We start from the raw sequence: 27,752 nt of genomic DNA, 5'->3' as shown, positions 1-27,752 counted from the left end.
TCCTCCTCCTCCTCCTCCTCCTCCTCCTCCTCCTCCTCCTCCTCCTCCTCCTCCTTTCCGTCGTCTTCCTACTCCTCGTCCTCGTCCTGCTGCTGGGTGGGCGGGGGGTGCGCGGCTGCCTGAGGGGGGGGGCGGCGGCGGCGGCTGCCCGGTGTTGGGGGGGGGGGGCGCCGAAGATGGACTATGACTTCAAGGTGAAGCTGACCGGCGAGCGGGAGCGGGTGGAGGACCTCTTCGAGTACGAGGGCTGCAAGGTGGGCAGGGGCACCTACGGGCACGTCTACAAAGCCAAGCGCAAGGACGGGTGAGTGAGGAGCCGCCCCCCCCCCCTCCCCCCCAATTCCGTGCCCTCCCCTCCCGGTTTCTCTCCCCGTGGCCCCTCCGGGGTCCTTTCGGTCCCTCCCAACCCGGCTCTTCTCGTCCCGTCCCCTCCGAGTGCCGACGGCTTTTTGTGGGTCGCATCCCCGGCTCGAGAGAAGCCCTCGCCCCAAGCGGCGCTGGGCTCTGGGGGAGCAAGCAGCGCTCAAAGCGCTCGGCCGGGCTTTGTAGAGCGGGGAGCCGCTCCTTTTTTCTTTTACGGGGCTTTCCTGTCTGGGTTATCACTTGTAGGCACCATTTTAGGTGTTCTTGCAGGCTGCTGCTGGAGCTGCAGGCTGCTGCTCCTTGCAGGGCTCTCGGATGCATTCAGGGATCATTATTCGCGATGCTTTTTAGCACACACTCCAGCAAACAAATTTCCCTGTAGAAATCCTTTAAAGAAAGATAGGGCGAACTGTCAGCTGGCTCTCACTAATCCCTGACATGGCACCAGCACCAGAACAATAGGGAGTGGGAAGCAAAAGAAACCGGGGAGGCAAGGGCTTTGCTAACAGGTCCTAAATTCTCGGCTGCATCCATCCATTATTCCCATGAGCCTGGTCACAGCAGTGCTCTGTGCGTTGTCATTGAAACAACGCTCATTTGAAAAGTCTGGGCGTTATTTCCACATTTGATAAATGACTGCCTGCAGCCTGCTTTAACTTTATGTTGGAAATGGGATCGGCTTCTCTGAAGCTTTCGCTTAGCAGTGCTGGAGCCGTTGTCTGCAGAAGGTTTGCAGCGGGACCGGCTGCAGCTGATCTCATCAGCCTTGCCCGCGCTGGTATTAATCGTAGCGCAGTTATTTCGGCGTGAATTTTGCCTGCTGCTATGAGTCAGCTAACCACCACTGCTCGCACGTTTTGCCTCTGGATCCTGCAGGCTGTTTGCGGGAGTCATTCCGAACTCGTCTGGTTTCTGATTTATTTCATTCGACGAAATTGTCAGTCTGCTTGGTGATGTTAGGGAGAGCGCGGTCAGAGTTGCTGGGGGTAGTGTTATTTCCAGAAATTACAGAAAATGGAATCGTGTGCTTGAAAAGGAGAATTAGTCAGAGGGGGATATGAAGCAGAATTTTCTGTTCTCCAAGTGCGTGTGATTTTTTAGGTCCTCTCTCTTCAGGAGGGTGGGGGAGTCAAGGTACGGTGTTTAATACCGGTTTAGCAGAAAACTGCTGAGCTGCAATTGTCGTCTCCTTTTTTTTTGCCTTATTGTTCCCTTAGTGCTTCCTTCCCTGTCCCTTTCCCTGGCACTTCTCATTTCCCTGCCAGATATCTGCAAACTCTTTCTCAAATACACCTTCAGACAATCCCTAAAACATTTAAGATGTAAATATCAGCGGGTGTTTTTATAGCTTACGGTCTAGCTGCACATGGGTGATGCTAAATTTTGTGGCTGCGATTAGGCTTGAGGTAAAAGATTCCATTCTGATTCCCTTATCAAAAAGAGAGAAATTGCAAAAGCAAATAGAAACCAGCAAGTCAATTTCCTGACACCGTGATAACGTGCATCTTACAGCGGCGGGTGTGTGAAAGGTGGAGTGCAGTGCTTGTGTGGTGTTATCTGCCAGATGACGCTGTCTGAATGTCCCCCAAGTGTTTCATGCTGCTGGAGGAAAAAACAACCACCTCATTTGGTTGAGCTCGTGCAGCTCCAACTTTCTTCATGCGTTAAGCTGTTTGCTGTCTTTTGCTTGAACGTGCGTGTTTTTTTCCTATAAAGATATGCATTTGCCTTAAACTGCATTGTATAATTCTCAAATTTATTTAAAATAACGCAAGTTCAATGTCTATTAAAATGCATCACGTGTTTTAGGGTGCTTTGAAGGAGGTGTACTGCAGGACTGCAAATGTTTTGTTGGGATTACCGAGGCTGCTCCTTCTTAAGTGATGTGCTCTACGTGCGGATGTCTCATGATTAGAACAATTACAGAGAAGAGCTGTGTTTTAATAGCACAGTTTGTGTGAATCTGTGTTCAGAAGCTCCTGGTGATGAAAACGCAGCTCACAGGTCGTAGGAGCTGGCGCCTTCAGCGCCGCAGTGTCTTCGCCGCTTGTTGATTGCCTTTGCAGCCGCCTCTGAGGTGGAGCGTGGCGGTTCAAAACTAGCTAGGAGCTACGTGTCCTAGCCCTAGGGAGGTAACTGGATGCCCTCAGAACTTCAGGGGGGGCCTTCTGGGGGGCAGGCAGGCAGGCAGCCACCTTGTCTTCAGGTGGTGAGAAGGTTTTTAAAAGGAGCAGAGAGGCTGCCTGGCCTTGGGTGACCCGACGAGGGCATAGCCCGGCTTTCAGCCCCGCTCCGGCCCGACGGCTGCTGCAGCCGCGCCGCGCCCCTTGCCACGAAGCACGGCTTTGGGCCGGGCTGCTTGTGTTGAGAACGTCCAAAAGGGAATCGCCAGGCGCGGTTCCGCGGGTGTTTCTCGGGTTTTCGGTGCCCAAACCTGAACCTGCCGGCCCTCAGGTCGGTGAGCACCAATCGAAGAGTTACAGCTCAGCACCGCGCGGTGCGCTGCCCGTGGCAAAACTGCGTGTGGCTCTCCGGTTCTCGCTTCCATTCCTTTTGTTGTGAAGTTTGTAGTCTCTGTGGCTGAAGAGAACCTTCCTGGCTGTGTGGTGAGCGGTGCTGCCTCTCCCATCAGCGCAGGACCTGCAGCAGGCTCCGAGCTGAGTGTGTTAGAGCAGCAGGGTACAAGAGAAGGCATCAGACTTGGGATCAAGAAGGCGATCCTCTTGTTGCTGGTGGCACTAGGACAGTTAGTTCACTTTTTATTGCCTAGAGAATTCCAGTTCCTGCGTAAAAATCTGCTTTGTGTGCCGCCTGGGCGCTCGGAAATGTTGCTCAACCCAGGTTATAAAGCTACCTGTTTGTCTTAGGCAGGAATAGAAAAATATGCCAGCATTTTTAAAGCCTGTTGGACCGTCACAGAGACGTGAAGGGGTTTGTTTCTTTAATTGACTGGATCAGACTCCTTCAGAGTTCATCAGGAATTGACTCCCAGGTATTTGCTTCGGCGCACTGAAGCGATGGGACGCTAGAGGGCTTGCAGTGGGAGCGTGGGCTTCCTCCGTGCTCCAGCACCCGAGGCGGGCACTTTGCTGCGCTCTCAGCCTGCGCTTTCTGCGCCGGTGGTAGCGTGCTAATACCGAAGTGGTGTCTCGTTTGAGTGGGATTGATCTTGCACTGTATTTTTATTTGCTTCCCCTTCAGTTTTCAGCGCGCAGCTACAGTCTGAAGTCTGTGCCATCACGCAGGGATGCCTGTCTCGGTGGCGATTTGAAGCATTGCCAAATATTCACTTTTCCTGTTTATCGGCTGTGGTTTGGATGAGAGTAAGAAGCTATCGAATGTCACTCTTAGGCAGTGTCTAGCTCTTTAATTACAACAGCAAGAAGATGATATAATTGAAGATCTCAAACTGGAGTGGCATCCCCCAGTGCGTTATTGGAAGCTGGTCTTCCTCTCTGGGAGAGACGCGCGTGGGTGATGCTCCAGGTGGGGAACCCACGGCAAGTGAGCTGGTGCTCTCCGGCTTCTGTTTGATGGAGGTCCCGAACAGGAGCACAGCTGGAGACTTTTAAAGCTAAATTTCATTTCAGCTCTTCTGGTTCTCTGTTGGAAGTATTGCTGTAGATGGAGGGCTCTCCCCCGTCACGGGGAAATCATCTACATCCCCCATGATGTAGGTGATCTCATTTGGGTGTACTAACACGTTGGAATTGGAACTATGAAAATACGCATACGTAGTGGGCTCTTCCGTGCACTTCTGAGACAATCACATTCTTACCCGCTTTTTTCCACCTTTTTTTTTCGCCTGAGAGGGTCTGCGTGAGTTGTGTAAGAAACAGGGTGGGAAATACTAGGGGGTATCCAGTAAACTACTGGTTTGCTTCACCTTTTTTATGGCATGCGGTAACTGACCTACCGGGAAAAGGATATTGCACGCATATTGCCAGTCTTCAAAAGAGCCTTACCTTTGTATGTAGGGGGAAAAAAAAAAAGGACATGTTTAAGTCATATAAAATAACGAACAGTTTGGGTAAGAGGTGGTGGTGCTCATCTTGTTTGATAGAATTTGAACCATTTTTTTCTGAACAGTAGGAAAAAAAAATATTTTAACACAACATAGATGAACTGTGCAACCTGTTGTCAAAGGGAAAATGCAGAGGAGTTGAGAGCCTTGGTTTGCTTGAGGGATTTTGCTTTCAGAAAGTCTTGGCCCTTCGTAAGGTTGACACCAGCTGAGTTTAAGCATGTTCCAGGTTGTATTTACTGGTATGTATTGACTGAGTTATTATTGCAACTGATTTTTAGCAAGAGGAAGGAAGAGTTTGGGAGTGCAACAAGTGGAGGTCGTTGGGCCAGTGAGAAAATTGTACTTAGAAGAAGCGTAGTAACGGGTCTAGGCTTAGAGCTCCTTGCTCATCCCCACATTGAACCTCTACAGGAGTCACGCCGTGAAGTTTGTACCCCCTAGTTTTTGGTATAACCTGCCAAACAACACGTCTTCTGCTCGATGGGCATCACTTTTTGTTCGTTGCTGTAGCCGTGCGCCGCTGCGTGCCGGTTGCAGCTCCCTGCGCTGAGAGCCGCAGTCGGCACGCGAGCGCCCGGCTGCTGCCTCCGCGAGCAGTAGGGTGGCAGCTGGGGGAGCCGCGGGCTGCTGGTGCCGCTGCGACGTGTCCGCGGTACCTTGTTAGAGCGTGTGCCCCGAGTCTCTCCTGGATCCGTCACCACAGTAGTTAGAAAGCTCCTAATTAAACTCTGCGTAATGAGACGCGCGTGCTGTGCTGCGCAATGTCTCGGGCTCCTTAATTTTTCAGATCTGTATCTGCTTTTTCCTGGATTAGAAGTAAGAATAATGCAAAATGTAAATAATGTGGCCACGTACTGCTGCGCCTGGCTTCTTAGGAGGGAATAGAAGACAGTTGTTGAGGGTGCTGGTTATGGAGGAGGAGCATGTCACTGCAGGAGGATGCTCTTGGTGAAATGACAAGGGGGTGTGCTCGCTCTAGCTCTTGCTCTTTGAGTGTCATGTTTTAAGACTCTTAGAAGTTTAAAAAAATAAAGGATCTCAGTTGTTTTATATTTTTTTTATTACCCAAAATCTGAAGAGCTCTAATACGGAGGCTGTAAGACAGGAATAAAAATGAGACTTCAGCCCCTAGGAAAGTCTCCAATCAGTTACCCGTAGAGCAACATCTCAGGTTCTCCCTCAGGGAGTGAATGGGGAGGAAGAGGTGGGTCAGGAATCTGGGTCCTGGGAGGCCCAGTAGGAGGTATGGAAAACCCCAGGAACGAAGCAAGTGTGTTGTAAGTAAGCACAGCGCAGGTAATTCACTGAGCAGCAGCACTTCTGTAGCGAACAGGCTGAAAGCAGGCCTTGAGAAAGCGTTTCCTGATATCTGATCGAGTTTAATAACAGTTAAGGGCCTGCCTTCCTTTTAAGGGGGACTGCGGTGAGCCTTTCTTGCCTCTGCAGGAGCTTTGCTGGCCAGGGCGGGTTCTAAAAGACCGACCTAGAGTGGATGAATATCCGGCTGCGTTACTTTGCTTTTTTTAACCAGTACAGCTTGTGGTCGCTGGTGCCTGCGATAACCGCTCTGCAGAAAATACAGCTCTCAAACCAACATCAAGCCCAACCACACAGAGGGTCCTGGTACGTCAGCCTCATTCAGAACCCTCATTTTGAAACGAAGCGATCTTAGGAAGATTGTGTAAAGTCGATATGGAATTGGCTGTTGGAAATAGTAAGGGAGCAGCTTGGTAATGTTATAAAATACTCCAAGCTGTGGGCTCTGATTTTATGTAGATGGTGTGAATCAGTTCACTTTCCTCTGTTAAATTAAGTCATGGAAATGCTCTTTAAGGTTCAATGCAGACAATTTATCTAAGTTTGTTTAAATAAGGTAATGATGCTGAGGCAGGAGCATGAAGATCCTTGTCTCTGCTGCAAATAAAAGCCTTTATTCCTTTCTGGTTCCCTTCCGCTGTAAAGCAGTCTTGGGTGTGGAGTAGAGAAGCCCATTTCGCGTGAACGGATGGGAGAAAGGTTTCAGTTGCAGGTTTCATCCCACCGTGCTCTAACCCACAGCCCTGTCCCCCTGCCACCCTCACCTTTTCTTGCCATGCTGGGCGAGCGGTGCTGCGCGTTCATGCTCCTCGCAGGCTGAAAGCCTTTCCGAAGGGGCTGTGTCGTGACTGGCTAGCCTGCTGCTCGCTCTCCTCTCCGCAGAGGCTCAACAAATGGTTTCTGAGACCTTGTCAAGCCCCCGTAATGGCACGCTTGGGATTACAGAGCAGCTTGATTCATAGCTGCGCTTTTTTTGCAAGGTGCTAAGCCACGTCTGAACCTATTACTAACTTTTGTGTATCGTAGGCTTCCCATTTAATAAATATATATTAATTTTGTGCAGAAACAAATCTGAGCTCCATAGCAGTTGGTGTAGGAAAGGTACTGGACGGGCAACCTAACACCTGGAGAATTCTGCTGATGTGCCCTGTTGCATTTGCCTTGTGTGTCCTACTGAAAGACTCGAACATACGAAGATCAGGATGTCAAAGGACTATTTTTTAAGTAATACTTGCACAAAGAGAGGCTGCCGTTCAGGCAACGGTTTGCATTCAGCTGCCTTGTAACCACCCTCGCTGTTAGGTGGTGGCATGGCAAAGCGTGTTGTGCTTAACTCAGAATTTGCAGGAGAAGATCTCCAAATCAGGATTAAAGCTGCAGAGATGTTCTCTAAAGGACAAAATGTTCAAGAGAACACAGTGATTTTTCTCGAGTACAGCTGATAGCCTAAACATCCAAAATTCAAGTCAGGCTTGGAAAAAAACACGCGTGTTCTGCGAAGATGGAAGAACACAGCTAAAGGTCACTGGCACAATCTGCCTGTTTTTCTGGGAGTGCTCCATTCTGTGTGCTTGTAACACCTTGTGTACAAGATGTTGACATTTGAATAAAGGACACTTGAGAATTGCAGTAAAAAAAAAAAGCCTCAATTCATTACTGTGTGTTTGAATAACATGTGCAACTGAGAGCTCGGCATACAAAAGGCTCTGAATTGCAGTAAATCCCCTGATTCCCCCTTGTGTTTCTGGCCTGGATGTGTTCCCTGGGAAAGCCACAACCTCGTCCTGTGAGGGAGGGTCCTTGCTGCAGGTGTACTTGCAATTACAGACACTGGATAATCCCCCAGTGAAGCCTCGGAAAATCAGGTTTTGTGACCTGCGTTGTTCTCACGGAACTACTGTGCAAGGTACGGAGCATGGGAAGAGCAAATGGAGCCAGCTCTGCCTGCCGGGGCTTCAGGACAGCAAGGCTTCAAATGTGTAACTTGAATCTTATCTAAGTTTTTGTATTTCAGCTGTTTGGTGTTCCAAACTCTTCGCTTTTTGAGTGAATGTCAGCCCTGTTTAAGCAGGGTTGAACAAAACAACCCCTCATGAGGAAATGTGCTATAGCTGCCATTTGCTCTTATGTTCATTCAGGTCTTTATAAGCTTCCAGGTGAGTTTTTACAACTGCCAGATGAGTGTCAGATAACCACATACTCAACTCAGAAACAAAAAAGGACCTATTGCAACACTGAAACCTATATGGGTAGCATCCCAGGCACGTGTAAGGGGGGGGGAAATAGCATGTGGTCTGCGTTTCCTTTGGCCTGTGTGAGACCAGAGTGGCTGCAAAGCAGGAAATAGTCACGAACGGCTTGTTACCCTAATTTAGTTTAGGCAGATGGAGAGAAATACCAAGACAAACTTCGGGCCGGTGAGTAATGAAACAGCCGGTCAGGGGGCACGCAGCAGGAGAACCAACTCACGACTTGGCCTGCAGTACGATGGGAGAGCGGGTTCAAGCTATTGCCACTGAGGGCCGTGACAAACGTGTTTTGTATTTTGCTCCTGGAAGGATGCTGAATCTAAACGAGGTTAAGAAAGCCGTTGAAGTGCCACTTAACTTGGTGTATTTCTTTATTGGAAAGGGGGTGGTGATGGGAAGATACAGCTCCTTAAAGCTGAAAGAGCTGAAAAGGTGAAATGTTGCAGGCTGCCTAGGGACAGTTTTTGAAGCTTACTGGGCTCTCAGTGGGCGTGTCTTGCTCATGAAGATGTTGTACCAGCAATTAAAGTACCTGGCATGGCCAAATAGAATAAAGGAAGCCCCCTTGGGGGGAATACATTCTGAAAAAATAAACCTTCTGTAAATGATGAATATTGAGAAGAATAAAGGTAATGGTAGGCTAAGTATAAAAACATAGCGCAATAGCCATCTGGCAGCCCCCCTCCCCTCTCCCATAACCCCTCAAAGCCACACACAAGCGCAAATCCCAGTCTTGAAAAACTACTCGAAGGGCATGGCATTCTTCTCCCATTTTCTCCTCCCTTTTCTGATACATCTGTAGCATGATACAGTCCGTAGGACCGGCGGGTCAGTGAGCTGTAAGAGGAGTGTTTTGAGATGGTGAAATGACAGCAGGAAATGAGCTTTGTTTTTGTCAGTGCTTTATGGAAGAACTTGAAGTTAAGGTAAGGAATGCACCAGACCTCGAATGGCAGTGTTTGGAGAAGGGGCTGCTTGAACAAACTGAAATGAGCAGTCACAAGTCAAGATGAGGCACGTTCACACGCGTGAAGGAGCTCAGAAATGAAATAAGCAGATAATTAGCTGGGAAGTATAACTTAGTGTTTTAACTTGAGCCATAGAAAACTGGAAAAGGGCAATGGTGACATCTTTTTAAAAGGAACCAGTGCAATAGTGGAAAATACTTGCTGGCAAGGTGGAGCAGCAGCAGAGACGTGAAAGGTTCTGAGGTGAGGAGACGACAGCTTTAGAGAAGGACAGGCAAAGGCAATGCAGTTGATGGAAAGGGACCTTATTAAACACCTTTTGGAAATCCAGAAAGATTCCCAAGGCTAACTAAAACTAAACTTCCAAAAACTAACGATAAGCACCTTCTCTGGATAGAGAAACCAGTTGAAGTTTAGGAATTAACGGGGCTGTTAGTAGCATCTCTTAGAAACTGAGCTGCTCAGAAGTTTGTTTGGAAATCCCTTGTCGTGAATAGCTGGGTGACAGCTTGGCTGGTGATGGCTGTTTGGGGTGGTAAAGGGAGGGGCTGGTTGTGGAGGCTTGGGGAAGGACTTTGTGATGGTAAGAGCCAGCAATAAATGACTTGCTGGTGTGAAGTGATGTACGTGCGAAAATGGTTCTTGACTTGCACAGCACTGGCCTCTGATTTTATTATTCCTTAAGAGGTTTTTTGGGGTTTGTAATGACAGTTTTGTGGAAGTGCCAGCGCGGTGCAAGTAATTGTTAAAAAGCAGAGAGTCACAGGACTTATTGGCAGTGGAACGGAGAACAAAATGTTACGGTTACTGTAAATCCTATTTTCGGTAGCGTAGGCAGCAACTTCGGCTTTCTCGAGTGCCAAACATATCGAGGTGACTTCAGAGCGGTCAGAGAGAAGAAAGGGTAAATGAAGTCCAGCAATATTTTCCTTTAAAAAGAATAGATTGGTACCTCGTGTATTGCTTTACGTAAAAGTAGAGTTGAAGCTGCTGCGTGTTTTTATAAAGCAGCACGGAGTTTTTAGTCAGGAGCGAGGTATTGTTGCTTGCCCTTCGGTGTAGGATTTCTCCAAGTGCTGCAGCTGGTAACTAGTCTTGTCATAGTTGCTTCTGTTGCCTTGTAATTGTGCTCTCTTAAAACTTAGATTTTAGGCTGGCTGAGAAATGGTAATTTTGTGGAAGAAAGGAGGAGAAGGTCCTCAACTGGATCCCCGGCACTGTGGCCTCTTCAGGTACTCTGTGCTGGAGCTGATTGCAGGGGTAGGTGGAAGGCTGTGGTTTGTAGTGTTTTTTTGCCTCGTTTTTTGCATGTTAGCCACCTGTGCTCACTGTGGTTTAACCCATTTGAGAAAGAGGAAAGTAGGGAGAGAGGTAACTTGCTCTTCTGTGCCATCTCTGCCTCTCCTCATCCATCCCCTCCTTGTCTTTTGCTCTTACCACGTACTTTGTTGCTGGTTTGGGTACTTGTCATACCCTACTGTAGACAAACAGAATTTGTTATTCCAGGGAATAAAAGATAGCTTGTTGCTGGTTGCAGGGGATGAATCCGCTTGGAGGAGTGTGGCACAGACTAGAGCTGTCCTAAGGGAGGGATTTTGTGGCTAGGAGCAGGAAGGGAGGGATGTCAAGGCAAGGCTTTTCTTCTGACGGCAGCAAATTCTTGGGTCGGAAGAGCCCCACGTGTAGCGTATCCTTGAATCTACTCCTCTGCTTTGAACTTCTTGCCAAACTACATGTTGTGGCAACAGTTTTTAATTTAAAAGAATGCAAAGAACAAAAGGAATGAAGTGAATTAGTAATTGCCATTCACCACACGGTATTAGCTGTCTCTCCGAAGTGTTATTTATTGGCTTGCTGCGGATGGGTTTTCCTCCAGCTGTGGGCAGTGACCTTTTCTTTATCCACAAAAAGGTCTGATTACTGGGGGATTTGTTTTGAAATAGAAAATAGTCTCTGCATAAGCCTTTCTCTCTGATAAAAATGATGATGCTGTTCTGGCATATCAGTTGTGCCACGTTCTGCAAGTATTTTGGTGCTGGAAGAAGTGCAGATGCCTGAGTTAGACCTCCACTTGAGAAATTTACTGCTGCTAGAGCATCTTACCCTGCAATGTTTTCTTTGTGCTAACGTTTTGGTGAGTAATATGGCTTTTTATTTTCACATGACATGCTGCAAATTTAGTTGTGAGTCCCTGAAATGTGCTTCAGTCACAAGCTGTGTTCCTTGTATTCTTTATTCTTTTGTCAAGGTTTCTTTGTCTTTTTCTTCAAGCACGCTCCATATAAAAATTGCATAGTAAAGTATGTGCAAGACTGAGTCACACTGATAGACTTTTTTCAGGATAAAATGTGTGTTTCTGGGGTGGAAGGCTGATACCAAAAAGAAAGGATTGCGCAGATCGACTTTTTTCTCCATACCTTTGAATATGCTGTTTTACCTGTTTGCATTTATTGTGAATCATGGATGTTTCTTAAAGAAAGAAAAAAAGGCAGGGTTTTGAAACATTACCATAGGAACACATCTTTAATTTTTCACTTTGCTAGGTTCTTTAGTATTTAAATTTAAGTGATTTTTCATTTAGTCCTTAAAATTTAATTAAACTAGAAATTATAGACAATCTATGTCTAGCATTAAGATAGCAATATATGCATGTTGACTCTCAGAATCAAAAATAAGGAAAAGGAAAAAACAGTAAAATTAAGATTTAAATATGATATTTCTGTCACTAGTTTCTGAGCTTTGAAATGTATTTAAAGGTAACAATATGTTTATCCAAACACTTTCTAACTCTTCAAACCTTAGTGTGTTCATATAGCACGCTGATTGAAACTTGGAGTAAATGATAACTGAGTAAATGATACTGATTACGGAGCAGTTGCTCTGGATTGTATGGAAGGTCCGTCCAACTGTCTTTGGCGTTATCTCTAGCAGATGTTTAGGAAGTAAAGACTCGGGCGAGCACGTAGTGGTGATTTTCTAATAACGTGTTCCTGATCCATCGGATATCTAGAACAATTGTGCTATGGTGAAATTAAAATGTGGGGGCCTGCGTTTCCACTGTGTTATAAGAACAACTATGAACAAAGGAAAAAGAACCTCAGGCAATAAGGGATGTGATCCTTTTTTGTGTTGAACTGACCTTATTTTGTGGAGTGTCATAGCTCTGAAGCCAGCCAACATGTAGCTGGTCTTCCTGGTGGTACTTATATACCTGTGGCATTTGAGAGCCCTTGAACCAGCAACACCAAGGAAAATGAAGACATGCCCCTGGAAGTACATCGTAGAAGAGAGGCTGTGCGGGTGCTGTGGTCTTGTAGGTCTAGACCAGAAGTGAACTTGGTGGAGGAACCAAGCCAGGTGAATCTGTAGAGCAGGTACTGATGATGCTGGCAGCCGCCCCGTTAGAATGGGTGTGAGGTGCTGCTTTTAGTGGTGAGCACAAGTAAATATCAAATCTTAATGTCTTGTGAACTGAATTTATCCTCGTCTGCAGATGAACGAGTAGGAACCATTCTTTATTCTCTTTACCTGTACCTGGAAAGTCATCAGCAGGAAACTTTGTAGAGGAGCCATGAAAAGTTGTCAGCTACTCTTTTGAGCTGAAATCCTTTGCAAAGTAGCTTTTTTGATTTGTTTGCATAATTATCCGTTATCATTTATTAATATATAAGAGGCTTTCATAACAGAATCTGTTTATCTGATTTTTGACAGATATTTTCTGTGCCAGGAGCAAGCAGGAACCTACGATGGGATAAACTTTAAGCTGGCTGAAAGTACATTTAAATACTCTGGGCTTGAATAAATCTGAACTTCCCAACACAGCCAGGCTTTGGCTGTGTGGCTGAAAGTTTGTAATGCAGAAGATAGCGTTGACTTGTTTTCTGTAAGTTTAGTATGTGCTATTAAGACTATTCTATTTTTCAAAATGTTTTTAAATTAAGTCAAATGAAGAACCAGTAATTTAACCTAATATTTATCTTCTGGTCTTGCTTTATCCAACTTGTTTTAGGTAATATAATTGAAATGTTTTTAATCTTTTTCCTGCTCTTGAAACAAAAAACAAGTGTCCCTTAGAAAATTAAGTCTTTTTAGAATACTTTCATTTTGGAATGATATATGTAGAGAGAATCAGTAAAAGTAAAATCACTTTAAAGTGACCCTCAGACAGCTCGAAGTGAATGATAAAGTTGCAGTTGATTTTGTTGCCCAATTTTGAAGTCTACTTTAGTAATGTTGAACTTTTTCAACTAAGCAGAACTGTTTCTGCAGTAGGTATAACGCCCAGCTGTGGCTTTCTGCGGGGGTGAATGCACTGCCTCCTGCTGCCTTGGAAGGCACGTAGGGGTTAGAAGATGTACCACGCTCATCCTGCCTGTGGATGAAGCAGCTCTGCCTCCGCTGTGTTTGCTTGCTCTCTTCCCTTAGACAACCTCATTGCTCATCTGAGCATTCAGCGGTGCCTTTCAGCTCTAATGGGGCGGAAAACATACAAAATAATACCTGTAAACAGTTTGCCACACTCTGAATAAGCCCATCTCCAGCTGAATCCTGGCTCCAGCACGAAGGACAGGAGTGCACGCGTGGGGCTGAAGGTGGGATTCCTCCAGCAGCAAACCCCTGACTCGCATCAGGCTGTTGTGTGAACCTTCGCTGTGAGCTTTCAGTTCTTGCTATAATGTAATTTTAAAACACTTAAATGTATGAAATGCAATAGGTTTTGTGAAAATGGGATTACGGGCAGGTGAAGTGGTTATCATTGCATCACCGTTAGTTCAGGCTTTTTATTTTTTAGAGAATCAAGATTTTTCTCAAGTTTCTCTGAAGGTACAGGATCATCAATCAGCCTAGCTGTATGCACTAATTACTTTGACAAAAGTTTGGACTCAGAACGTGCTTTCTGGCAAGTCAGGTGCCCATGATGTAGTTTCCCAAACTTTGTACCACTTGCTTTGTACCAAGCACATAATACTAATATTTTTCTATATGGTTTATGTCCTGCTGATGCCCATCATCTGCATTACTTGGTTGTTGGCCTCTGTCCTTACAGACCTGTTGTGTCTAACACTGCCTAAAGAGTAGACGCTTGTTCTGCATGCTTATACCCGTCGAGCTTTGTACGTTCTCCTGAACTTGTTTCAGTCAGTTGGATCATAAATCTGAGCAGACTTACTACTTTGGTCCTGAGTTACTGAGGCTGTTTGCCTTGGATGTGCTCGAGTAAGTCTATTTCTAGAACGCCCTGACCTTGTCAGTGCGCAGTGGTCTTTGGGGACGTAAGTCGACTTCCCTGAGGGGTGAAAGGCTTTTGTTTGGTCCCTGGTTCTGTGTGTAAGCTCAAAGCACACTGGTAAGTTTGTGGAGTCGAAGTCCAAGCCATTGAATTCCAGTAGGTAAAATGGCAAGGCTACTCGGTGCCGTAAATGTGGCATCGGAAGGGGGAAAAAGTTAATTCTGTTCTTTCCAAGTAATCATTTGAAAGGGCAGACCAGTACCTGTGTCTTTCTGGGCTTTCTAGAAAGCATGGCATTATTTTGGTGCCTTTTTTGTGTATACAGCAGTTCTTCTGGTGTTTAGTATAAATGTGTAAATCTTTCAGCTTCAAGGATTTAATCCATGTTACTTCTTCACTGGATGTCATACATGCTAGGCTGATTTTTAAATCAAGTGAAAACAATAACAAAGCCCACCACCACTGCTGTGACTTGGGGGAAGAAGCAGGGAATGATTCCACAAAGTGAAAATGCCAAAAAAGTGTCGTGAACGTTAGTTCTCTATTATACGTGGTTCATTTTCATCTTTTGACCTACGGCTGTGTGTTTGGCTAAGTTCTTCATCCCATCTCAAATCTACGAATGCAGTAAGGCCATAACTTTTACGAAACTAAACAGAGTAAATATTTCTTCTCCTCCTCCCCTAACTTGAATACTACAGTTTAATTCCATGTTATCTTTTCTTATTATTATGAAATTCTGATGTTTATAGGTATAATAAAATCCCTCACTTATCCACATCCTTTTTTGAGGTTCCAGTAGGTAGTGGAGCATTAAATATTTCTTGCCTTTCTTCCTAGCAAATATGAAAGCTCCTGTCTGTATTTTGCTGTTAACAGCAAGGATGGTTGTGCTGCTTAGGGGTCAGTGTCACTTGGTGTTCACCCGGGTGAGTTGGTCAAAGCTAAGATGTTTTGTAGCGCAAATTCATGTTCACCTAGTGAAGTTCAAGGTGCTGTATTTAAGGCATTCAGAGAATTTTGGATTAATGCTGCTGAGGCTGAATCACTCTAACAGTGCTATGACAGCTGGACTTACTGAGGGTGTTTCACTTCCATTACTAGTGATGTTAATGGAATTCTCAATGGTAGAATTAAAAAAAAAAATCGTGTTTTGTTAGCATGCTTGTCTTTTAATTATCGGGATTTTCATATTCTTTAGGGAATAAGAACCATAAAGAATTAACAGGTTCATTAGTTTTCTACAGAATAGATGCTGCATTTATCGTTCCCTGTGGTAGCTTTAAGGCGGTAGAAGCTGTTTCCCTCAGATGTTTGTCAGGTTTTACATTTCCTTGTTTTTAAAGAAAAATTGTTCCTAAGTTTTTACCAGTTAATTTCGTATTTGAGTTTTCAAACCGTAACGCAAACTTGGATTAATGACCATTGATTTTCAGGCTTCTTTTCTTCATTCTGCTGTTTTACAGCTTCACCAGCCTTTCTGTGCATGCTGGTAGGTAGAGCATCTGCCAAAGTTACTTAGCATCTTATTATTAGGCAGCTGAGGAAGTGGACAGGTTTTCCCAACAGGATCTTTCTGTTAAAAAGAAGAAATTCACAGTTTAATTATAATTCAAGTCTTCCTGGGCCCTTAAAATGCAAGCTGCTAAATAGCCTATGCTGTAGTTTAGTTAGCTCTGGAAGATGTTTATAAATATATATATATTTTTTTCTGTTTCCTGCCTTGTCACTCTGAACGTATCTTGATTTTCAAAGAATGCAATTGTCCATAGCCAACACCACAGAGAGGCCTTTTGGGCTGTGTTATGATAAAAACAGACTATGGTCAATATATTTTGGAAGTTGTCTAAAATAAGGTTTATCGCTTTGACCTTTCCTTTGACTTTTGTAAATTCTCATCCCTCCGTTGAAAAACTATTCCCCCAATTCCCATGGCTCCAAGGAATTATAGTAAGTTTACGTAAATAAAACTTAGCTTGCTTTAACAGAATTTGGGGGTTTGTCCTTGGATGAATGGAATAGCTGATACTGATGGTGCAATGGGTAACCATAGCAGGTCGCTGGTCTCAGCGTATACCACGTTAGAGGATTAAGGGTTGGTTGGTTGTTTTGTAGCTCAACTACACGTGCATCATCTAGAGAACTCAAGTCCTACGTCTTTCGTTATTTTTTCAGGTTCTGGAGGAGAGTGCGGTGATTAAAACGTGCCTTACCCCTAAAGTCAGTTCCTTTTTTTAATCCCGTGGTTATGTTTCCTCTACAACGGTTGAGTAGGTGGAGAGCAGGGCAGTGACTGCTTGCTGTGAGTACAGGAGCGCAGCAACCTGGCACGTGGGAAGAGCAAATTAGCAAGTGGTTACCTCCAGGCAGCCACGGGTGGCTGTCAGGGTAGAGCATGGCTGGACACAGCATCTCTGGATCTCAGATCTGTAGCTGCCTTTCAATGTGAGGAATTAATTTTCCTCACAGACTTTTTTCATCCAGTGTGAGGATCCTCTTGTAAGGAGAAAAGTGGTTCGTTCTTAACCCCCCTGTCAAACTTCAGTGTTGAAGTGATGGTTGTAAAAGACTCAACATGCACAAATGAGTGTTTTCTTCCAGTTTTGTTCTAGGAAACAGCTGAAGTATTTTTTTTCTAAGAATTCCCAGAGAAAGTCTGCCATCTGCTATGGAAAATTTGAATCCAAACTTCTAATTGGCAAAAATTGTATCGGCTAAAAATAGAATTTTACGATCGTAAATGGGAGGCAGCCTTAACTGTAGTCACTGTTACCGGAAATGCTCGTAATGATACCAGTCATATGACAGCACTTCTTTCTGTACTGAGTTCTTCAAACCCCACAAAATCAAAACAGGCAAGGAAGCAGGTCACTGAGTAACCTCTAGTCACACCAGTTTTGCTCCCCGTTCTGACTCTGGTAGTGCTTGTACTAGTAGCAGTGGCGTGGCAGCACTTCCCATGGCGTGGGGATCTCAAATACCTCGAAACCTGAGTGTATAAACAAATAGGGCAATGAGAATAACCTCTTGTCCAACCCGTTTTGCTTCATATTTGTATCTGATAACTGTTGTGAGCTGTTGCCAGCGAAGGGAGATCGAAAAGGACAGGGAAATTTTTCCAGCTAAAAAATTGTTTTACCTTCCACCACCAGCGTAGAAAACCTGTGCTGGAGAGCAGGTTGAGGTTGTTATGTTCAGTAGCTGCTCGTGGTCTGTAAATCACCAATCTACCATAAATGCGTGTAACTACAAGTCCATGTATGCTTTTGATCCCTACAACAGTGTCATCATTAGGTACAGTTCAATCATGTGCTTAATAACAACTTCTTGTTCTCAGGCTTCATGCAGCTAGTTTTTTTTATTGGCTCTATTTCTTTTCCGTATCAAGACTTTTTAAGTTTTATTTTTATTAAATGGAAGCTTTTTAATGTCTTCTGTCTTCATCCTCCTTACTCTTTTTTTCCCTGTTCGTTTCAGATCTTGTATTCCCCCCCTCACCCCGATTTTATCTTGCTGATTCCATGTAATTGCCCTGTTACCGAAATCTGCTCTCGCCCACTCACAGCTTCATTCCACTTTTCCTCCCCATTAGCTGTGTTTGTATTTTGCCCGTTAATCTCCTACTTCTTCCTCTCTTCTGCTTGGAACGGTTATTGCTAGCAGTGGGTTGTCTTTGAACCCCATGAAAAATCTCTTGAACGGGACCTGATAATTTGAGGGATTGAATATGTAGTGATGAATAGGGGAGAGCAATTCAAAGCCTTACAAATGTTTAGAGAGAGCTGGAGTAAACAAGTGCATGTGCTTTAAATGCTTAACTCTGGGGCTTTTTTTTTCTTTTGGGTGTTTGTGTTCTCTGTTTTTGCAGGGATTTTCCTTGCAGCTATGAAGCTGGAAGCAGGATTCCTTAAAAGTTAATAAGGGTTCTTATATATCCCAAACATTTGGGTCTGTATGTGTGCTCCAAGTATTGAAGGCAGTGCTGTTAAGTGCTGTGTCCTTCAGGAATGCTGTGGATGCCTGCCCAAAAACCAGAAGGACAAGCACCATGCTTCTTAAGTTAGAGCTCTTTGAGGATGGCAAAGAGGAAGGGTTTAGTGTCTCTTCTTGACTTTGCTACTGGAAGCCAGAATAACTAACAGGCTTGCATTTTAAATAAATGAGTGCAAGGTATAAGCAGGTTAAAGTACAAGAGGTTTTTGGTTTTAAGTGTTACATGTTATTGAAGCTGACAAACATTTCTCTAGATACTTAGGTTTGCATGAGTACCTTGTTATTCATCTTGTTGGTTTGGTTAGTTTGGTAGAACCACAATTTTAGGACATTTTCTGTGATCTAGAGGAAAGAAAAGGTGCTACTATGACAGTGCTTTTGTGTTATTGAAGAGCTTGTTAAAATATGGGTAAGTTTTTTGCCTCATCCGAGTTCCGCATTTATGGGAGATGTACCCCTAGCTAGACTTTGAGAAACTTTATTCTAGTATATACTAAATGTTTGTGCTGTTTTCTTCTTAGTAACACAAGAAAGGAATGGAAGAAATTGATTATAACATCTAACATGATTGATTGTAACTTTTTAAAAAGTCAAAATCACTATTTTTAAGTAGTGAGAATGTGTTTAGCTTTAGCAAGGTGGTGTGGTTAGCTTATGGCTTAGTGCTCAGCTTGTATCCAGACATTAAATCAGTAAACAGTTGAAAGAAAATAAGGTGAAGAATATGAATTAGAAACTGTTTGCTGAATGGTAATGAAGAGCTCACTTTAAATTCACGGTGCAACTTTTTTAAAAAAACTTCTTTTCTTCTTTCACAGGAAAGATGATAAAGATTATGCTTTAAAGCAAATAGAAGGTACTGGAATTTCTATGTCTGCATGCAGAGAAATAGCAGTAAGTAACATAAGTTCTTTCTACTAGCAAACAGATTTATTAAAAGTGTTGATTTGAGTGCATGCTGTTTTTGTTGGCTGAATCATGTTACTCTACTATGGGTGCTGTATTTTCATTATGGAGCTATAAAACAAGTACAAATGGCATGGAAGATTTTGCACCTGTTACGCTTGCTATCTAAAATGGCTGGTTTTAAGTTAGAATTTACTGCTTGCCTCAGCACAGATTAAATGCAGCAGTTTAAAAACATGGTTAGAGTCAGTGGTTTAAATTACTTAATCTGACTTTTGCATTAGTGCTTCAGTTATTTTCCTAAAGAGGTTAATTCTTACCGGCTCAATGATTAAAACGTGTTGGGTTCTATTTAAATGAAGATTTCGAATCAAACAGGCATCATCATTGCCTCATGGGCTGTAATATACCCATGAATATTAGTCATAAGTTTTCCTAGATTATTCAGGTTTATATTTTTATATTTCATGTTGTTAGAAAAACATGAATAAGTAGCTGTGGTTTGTGACAAGTTTGCACAGAAACTGAAACTCGATGGGTAAAGCCAGTATGTAGAAGGTTCTGGTTAACTGCTGTATATTCTTATTTTGTGGTGGTGCTTGGGTTTATTTATCTTGAAACGTTTCAACTGAAATTGATGAATTAGGAAAGGAAATAACCATAACTCATGTGTTTGAGTAAGTGTTTCAAACCCATAGTCTTGAAGGATTTAAAACTAGTAGATCTACTGCAATTTCATTTTTGATTGAAGAGCGTATCAGGATTTCAGACACTGTTGAATTCAAGTTGGCTTTGATTTCAAACAATTTAGTCCCTGAAATGAGCGAGGTGAAAAAATGAAATGAAACAATATTCTTCAGGAGAAGGTAATTTAGCAGTGTTTGAAAGCTGAGCCTTTTTGCCATGCTAGATAGACATCCACATGGAACTGAAGGAGCTGAAAACAGGGCCTTAAATTTGGAATATCCCAGCCATTTTGGCAGTAACTTTCCAAATATTGTGACTTCCTCAGGGTGAATGCTTTTGGAAAGTGTCAGCTACCATTTCAGAGGGATTCGCAAGAACATTTTATTTGTATTTTTTGCAGTGATTTCCCTGAAGAGTTTAAAAGAGTTTATTCTACTTGAAGCTGGCAGGAGAAGCTTGTTAGGGAGGTGTCTCTCTTTGCTCTGGGAAAGATCCTCACTCAATTTGTATCTATTAAAAGAGAATTACTAATTTGGCTGACAGTCAGAAACGACTTGGCCTCTTTGCATAGCTTGAGGACTGCTGTGTAATCCTTCCTCTAGGGCAGGAGGGTCCCCAGTAGTGATAAAAGAGGGCCAAGAAGCAGGGAAGCTTCCTCCCTGCTCTGAGCTGCTGCAGCTGTAGCATTGCACCCTCTGAAGAGAACAGCAGTACAACTCACAGCCCGTGGTGGGAGAGCGGTACACGTGAAAGAAGGGCAATGTTCTGAAAGCACCAAAGGCACAGCGAAGGTGGGCTGAGAGTGGAGTGGAGCCCAAAAGCAGGTGTAGAGAGAGAAAATCGAAGTAGACTGCAACAGCGTTTCTTGAGCTGCTGCTCTTGGCTTTGCTTCCAGTTTTGCTTCCAGGCTTCAGCTGCTGATGTGGCTGAGTTCTCCTGCAGTTAAATTATTAACCATGGATTTTAGTGTTTGATTTTTTTCCTTACTGTTCTTGTGATGCTGTTTTCTGATGGTAAGAAAGAATATTTCTCCCAAAATTCATTGTTCCTCTTGTTTTAATTCCACTAAATATATGTATTTTTTCCATTCCCGTGAATTAATATTGTAAAGAAAATCAGGAACTTCATATAGAGATGAGCCAATTAGCCAAGAGAAATACCTATATTGTTTATATTGATTATATGAGTAGTGTATATATGAAAATGCTACTGAGTTAATCAGCAGTGTTGTACCGTAAAATATAATCTGTACATTTAATTAATAAATATAATAAATTTGTGTGGTAATACTTAAAATTCAAGACTGGATACCAGACTTCGTAACAATGTGGTCTAGACCGTCCTGATGAGGCTTTTTTTTTTTTTTACATGTGTGGTGATATTGAGAAGAGGTAGATGACTTGCATTGTGTGAGATGTATTGCTTTCAGTTTCTCAGGAGAGCTGAAGTTCTTGTGTTTTAGCGAGATTTTCTGGCAAGAATGCAGTTTGATAAAAATCAAAGTGAAACTCTTGTTTTTACAGCTATACAATCTTGTCTTGTTTTATGATGACTATCTGCAGTTCAGGAATGTTGAGTAACCTATATCTTTAAAAATGCCCCTGACCTACTTTTCAGAGGCTGATAAGTGACAGTGTCAAATTTTCAGAAAAATAAAATAATTGAGCTACAGCAGTGAAAAGAGCTGTGAACCAGGGCAGTGACATGAGGTGAAATGGCTGACTTGGTTATGGGATGAGCTCAACCTCTACAGGTATATAAAGCTCTTGCAATTTAGTACTGGCTGCAGCCTGAGAATTTAGACCTTTATGTTCACGAACCTGGCTCATTACTTATTCTGTTTAAATAAGAGGGTTTTTTAATGCTTTTACTTAAACTAGTTGTTAGATTTTTTTTTCTGATTATGCTAATTGAGTACCTTTAATGTTAAGGTAGTAGTAGTTCCATAGCCTTCCTTATCTTCCCCCATTCATCCACCATATTAAGCATTTGTGAATCCTGCCTCACCCAGAGACTTTTAGCTGAACGTTTGTCTGCTCTTGTTCTCTGTAGAAGTGCATGCTGCCTGGCCTTCCTGATACCTTTTCTATGATACGTGCCCTCACTTTCAAGAATTAAGCGGGCACTAAAAGCTGCATGCTCACCATACCAATCTCCTCCTAATGTCTAGTGTAAATCTATCCTCTTTTAGTTTAAGACCTCTCCTTTGTTGTATCGTTATCTACCTGAGTAAAGAACCCTTCTTCATCTTTTTTATAAGTCCCCTTTAAGAACTGAAAGGTTGCAACAAGGTCTCCCTGGAGCCTTCTCTTCTTCAGGCTGAACATCCCCAGCTCTCTCAGCCTGTCCTCATAGGAGAGGGGCTCCAGCTGTCTGATCATCTTTGTAGCCCTCCTCTGGACTCGCTCTTATACTTATTCCCATGTCCTTCTTGTGCTGGGGGCCCCAGAGCTGAACGCAGGGCTCCAGGTGGGGTCTCACAAGAGCAGAGCAGAGGGGGTGAATCCCCTCCCTCACCCCGCTGGCCACGCTGCTTTTGATGCAGCCCCAGGTACAGGTGGCTTTCTGGGCTGCAAGCGCACATTGCCAGCTCATGTTGAGCTTTTCATGTACGAACACCCCCAGGCTTTTCTCCTCAGGGCTGCTCTCCATCCATTCTGGGCTTTGCTCAGCTGTTCTGGATCTCCTCTGTGGTAACTGACACCAGCTTTCCTCAAGACCTGGTGTCAGACTGTTTATGTGCAGATGGCCCTCCTCTGGACCCGCTCTAACAGCCCCACGTCCTTCCTGTGCTGGGGCCCCAGCCCTGGACGCAGCACTCCAGGTGGGGCCTCACGAGGGCAGAGCAGAGGGGCACAATCCCCTCCCTCCACCCGCTGCCCACCCCTCTGTTGGTGCAGCCCAGGACGCAGCTGGCCTTCTGGGCTGCAGGCACGCACTGCTGGCTCGTGTGGAGCCTTTCATCCACAAATCAAATTACTTTCTAGCACTTCTCTTATGGAGGTACGTGACCCATTTGGGATAAAGGATCGCTTAGGATATTCACAGAACATTATGCACTGTCCAAACACATAACCTGTTACCAGTGAAGTGTGTTCGAGAGCTTTGACATTTACTATTTATTTTTTGTTGGTCAGCATTTTTAATTCCATTTTAGCAGGTTGGCAAATACTTCAGTTGCCTACACTTTCTTTGTTTGTGAGGTGTGAGTTTTTTCATCTTTTTGCAGGACTTGTTTTGCTTTTTTACCTCATGGTCTGGTTGATGGAAGTACTCCCAAAACGGTTGTTAGCATGTAAAAACACCACGTAGTATTTTTATATGATAATACTGGTTTATGACTGGGGTCTGAAGAGAATATTTGTTTAGTGGCAGACATTTTCAGTGATAGGAGTGCTGAATGGGACAAAGCAGAGCTGGGATGGAGGGTGCTGTGCTCTTTCCTGACTGCCTGTTGTCCTTAGAGCACCACAGCCAGCTTTTACAAGTCAGAACAGCCTCGAGACTGATGGATCTGGGACAGAAAATTACAGAACAATAACTAGCTGGCTTCTTTGTTTCCATTCTTTAGGTCTGCCTTGGAGGCATTTGAGTGTTCTTGGGATTTTGTGGTGTTGTGTTAAAACAAATGCAGGCTGTTATCACAAAAGGTGGTACTCGTAGTGGTGGATCTATTAGTAATGTGGCTGCAGGGTAAGTTCCTTCATCTGGACCCAGTGGAAAATTAAGTGTTGTTAGTTTTCTGTTGTGTGAGCAAGCCGAATTGAACCATCCTTGAGTTGTGCTGTGGCTCAAAGTGACTCACGGGAAGTGGTAGGAACGTGCAGGGGTGGTTTGGGTAGAATGGGAGCTTGCAAATTGTTGTTCACGTGGGAGTGTTGACAAAAGGAAAGCTGTTTTCTTTCCCCCAAGGCAGGAGGCTCAGGGCCCAGTACAGCCCTGCTGCTGCCCTTACCTGAAAAACAGACCCTCTGCAGCTGTCCTGCTCGTGTCCACAGCTGCTTGGTCACCCTGTCCTTCAGCTCCTGTGTTGGAAGGTGGCAGAGAAGTAAAACAGACAGATAAAGCAGGTGTCCTGTGCCCCAGGTGGGTGAGAAGGGAGCCCAGGAGCCATTTAGTTAGTGGCCTTCACAGAGTTGACCTCAGTGGAGGCTGCTGCACGGGTTGGTCCTCCTCACACAACTGGCCTCCTGGGTGACAAGGAACGTGGTGCTGCATACCTCAGGCCTCTTCCCCTCTGCCAGTGTGGGGATGGAAGAAGGGCTTAGGGGCTTTTTCTAGAGTCAGTCTGAGCTAGACCAAGGTCTGTGAAGCAGCACACAGCAATTGGAGGGACCCCACGAGGCAGAAGCTGAAACCTAATGACTCCAGGATTCACCCTCCTAATCATCTTCCCCTGGGAAAGGACCAAGCGATTGTCCCAGTGGGTGGAAGAGATGCTGCACCTCACAATGCTTGTCTGAGTGCTGACAACGTGTGACCCAGGCCTGCTCTGAGTAGATCATGTTCAGAGCAAGGACCCATGCTGCAGCGAGATGGCCTCTGCTGTGGTTTTGTGATATGCAATGAGGAACAATTTGTGGGTGCAGGTTCCTCACGTTATGTATGGGTGGCTGTCCTGTTCCTTCCACATTAGCAGTGGAAGCACTCTCCTGCAAGACAAAATACAGAAATTACTTAGGTGAGTACAGTCCTCGTGTTAGAAGAGAGGTACTGGTTTTCTTGGCGAGCCTTCCATGTGGTGAGAAGCAGCAAGGTACTGAGGAATACAGACATTAAATGTGACTCCGTGTGGCCAGACTAACAACTCTCAAATGCTTTAATAGTAGTATGGTATATATGCAAACAGCATTCTTGAAACATTTTGTATAAAGGGAGGGCAGTAGTAGGTTTAGTTCTGTTAAAGTGGGATGAAAATATTGAATAAATGAGAGAAATTGTAATCCTTAGGAATTGTAATAGTTTCTGTGAACATCAAAATCTGCAGAGCTTGACAGTGCTCATGTCAGCAGGATTCTTCATCCACCTCCTTACGTTCAGAGAACCTTCAGGAACATCTCAGTAACTTCTAATAATTTGAATATGCTTGAACTTGAGATCCTAATAAATACTGACGTCTGTGCGATCATGTAAGACTCACTTCTTTTGGAAACCACAAAAGTCAAATTAGAGTTGTGCGTTTTTTCTCTTGACATTTTGTGTTGTCAGGCTTCTTTTTAGGACTTGAAAATTTAGGATCTGAAAAACGAAAAACAAAAGGATAAAATAAATCAACAATTTCACAGTTGTAAGTCTGAAGAACTGGAGTTTGAAAAATGTATTGTCAGCTTCATAATAAAATCAGAGTGAGCAGCATTATGACTTTTTCTGTTACATTGCCTTTGTAAGCTTTCATTTGAACAATTTTGAAAGGAAAACAGCATGTTTTTTCAGCGTTTTTTTTTTTTGTTCTTTTTTAGTACCGTGGAATATCTGACTTATGGGAGTATAAAATGAAAATTGTATTTACATTGAAAATAAGATCTGGAATCTAATGGATAGCAGCTAAGCCAGTGTGGGATTTAACCTGTGTAATTAATTTGTTTTTAGAGTTGGAATTGAAACTTTAAAATACTTGAGTAAAGGCACGTTTTTGATAGGAAACTAGGAATAACAATGTAAACTTTTAAGAAGATTTACTTAAGGAATATAGAATTAGATAATACTTCTGGAGTTGTCATATTTTACTCCTTCAGACAAGGCAAGTACACCTTCAGATATTTAGCAGAGTAGAACTTAGGCTTGTAAGGAAAAAAAATCTGTAGGGAGATGGTCTCATTCCAGTCTGCAAATATTATTAAGCCAAAATTATTCATGACTTCAGATTCATATATGCTTGTGATAGTACTGTCTGTTAGAATAGCTGCTCTTAGTGGGTTTTTTTTTTTTTGAGAGTTCTTTTTTCTCTGTCTTTCTTTTTTGCAGGCTATAAAGATTTTGGTTGTTTGTCTCCTGTCCTGCTGTAGGCAGGAGAACAGAGCCTGTAGGCTTGGGCTTCCTTTGCCCTGTTGTAGTTGGAATTCATCTTCCCTGAATTGGCTGGAATTGTGTGTAGTATTTCAGGTGATGTCTTAGTAAGCTTGTACTCATCTATTCTAGCAGTTGTTCCACTTTTTTTTATCTGGTACAGAATGACAAAATTTTAGTGCTATCCTGGTCTGAAAATTACCTGTCTTTCTCAGTGACTCGCAGTCTGCTTTTTCTTCCAGCCCCTTTTCGTCTGTTTACATCTGAAGTTGTGGCGTGACTACAAATGTACAATTTGCTTGGTGCTCGGTCAGTTGGTGGGACTGAGCCTTTTTGAGGCATGAGATGATTGGATTTTCAATTTATGCCATCAAACTGGCAAGATGACACCGTAGTGATTTTTGCTTAACTGAATGTTTCGATTGATATTTGCATGCTGCTTTATGTCTAGCCAGCTTTCTCACTGCCCTCTGCTTTAGGGGAAAAGTGGTGTGTAGCTCTTACAGGAAGGCAGTGAGTGCAAGGAGTGACCTTATCTAACCTTATCTCAACCTACCTCAAGCCCTGAGAAGGGCCTTGAGAGAACCTGTACTTGTTTATTCAAGTAGCCATGGCAGTATTGCAACACTGAGCAATTTACCACGTATAGTAGCAAGCATCACAAGTGGAGGTGGAATGGCATTGGCAGTAAAGCTAGAAATTCTCACTTCTGGAAAGAACGCACTCATTCAGTACAGTCTCCTGCCTCATGAGAGGTGTCTGTAGTGATGGCGAGCTGTGCTGCAAATGTGTGAATGTCACCAGTGGAAGGAGGTCTCCACGGTCATGGAGACTCGTGCTGAGTTCAGCTCGTATTTGATAGAAGGTAGTTACCGTAGTGTCCCTGAGCAAGAAGAGGTTTGCGATGATAGTGTGGTAGCTTGCCAGGTTGTGTTAATGCAACCATTGATTATCTAATAATGTCCCATCTTACCTGTGTTTGCCCTTGTCCATGAAGCAGTTCAACAATTTAATGTGTTTTCAGGGCACTTCCAGTTATTGCCCCTCAGCTGCCCCATGGGTGTGGAATGAGTATTTCTGCATTTGGAAAGGGGGAGAGAGGAATCGTAGTTCAGGCCCAAGCCCTGGGCATGTAGGGATGCTGGTTCCTTTGCAGTGTCTTGAGCAATGTTTATGAAAACATGGGAAAGCCTAGATGGGAGCAACGTGGGGTTTGACGCTCAGGTCAAACCAGATGTATCAGCAGCATCATCAGTTGTATATCTGTATTTCTCGAAGGTGAACTTGGTCTCCCTACCGAATTCAAAGGAAACCTTTTTGTCTGTGGAAATTATCTCGAATCATCATGTGAAACGCAGATGAAAAGGACAGTAATCTGCTGAGGGCCAGGTGGACAATTTTTCTTTCTCCTTGTGTTCTGTAGAACCGAACTAGGGTAGAGAAGAAGGTACCAGAGTCACTAGGCCAAGAAGCGGCCTTTGTCATGAGCAGGCACCTCTCTGGTGGCGTGCCGTTTCTTGCAGTCTGCTTTTTCTTCAGTGAGCTCTGTCAGCTGCTGGACACGAGGAGAGTCATCTGGTAGGAAAGGCACGTGGCATGTGGGCTGGAGAGGCCTGTTTTTGGAGGGTGAGGTTGCTGGAAGTGTTGTTTATAGCCCACATGATGTTATCTGCATGAGCTCTTTCTGTCCTGCAGACAGCATTTGTGTTTATTGCTCCGTGTTGCCTCTGTCCTGGAGCGTTTCAGCCTTTCCAAGACAGTGACTCAGGGATCATCTGTCATCATTGCAGCAATCATTTCCTTATTCCGATGGTTTTGCTGATGTATATTAGCCATCCTCTTCACTGGGATGCGTGTGGCCGTTTAGCTTTGACCAAACACATCAGTTTTTAAAGCAGGCTTGAAGAATATGTAGCTTACAGCTATTCAGCATAAAAGACAAAGGTAAAAAAACAGCAGAAATGATAAACTGAGGACACAGATGCATGAATCATAACAAACAGCTG

At 43.9% G+C, this 27,752-nt stretch overlaps 1 protein-coding gene across 6 annotated transcripts in view; it reads left to right on the top strand.

Moving 5' to 3' along the window:
• CDK8 (cyclin dependent kinase 8) overlaps positions 1-27,752 on the top strand; it is an 81,276-nt gene that overhangs the window by 341 nt on the left and 53,183 nt on the right. For 2 of the 6 annotated variants that reach the window (XM_083849769.1, XM_083849770.1), the window contains exons 2-3: positions 195-304; positions 18,966-19,041. In XM_083849769.1, the coding sequence (XP_083705895.1) occupies positions 195-304; positions 18,966-19,041 (186 nt within the window). Of the gene's footprint in view, positions 1-140; positions 305-6,770; positions 11,059-18,965; positions 19,042-27,752 lie in introns of those variants that run through there. The other 4 variants (XM_083849773.1, XM_083849772.1, XM_083849771.1 and 1 more) reach the window with 4 other exon arrangements.

This window comes from Anser anser, assembly GCF_964211835.1.
Source record: "Anser anser genome assembly, chromosome: 1".
Lineage (NCBI taxonomy): Eukaryota > Metazoa > Chordata > Aves > Anseriformes > Anatidae > Anser > Anser anser.
This window is presented reverse-complemented; position numbering and strand designations above follow the sequence as displayed.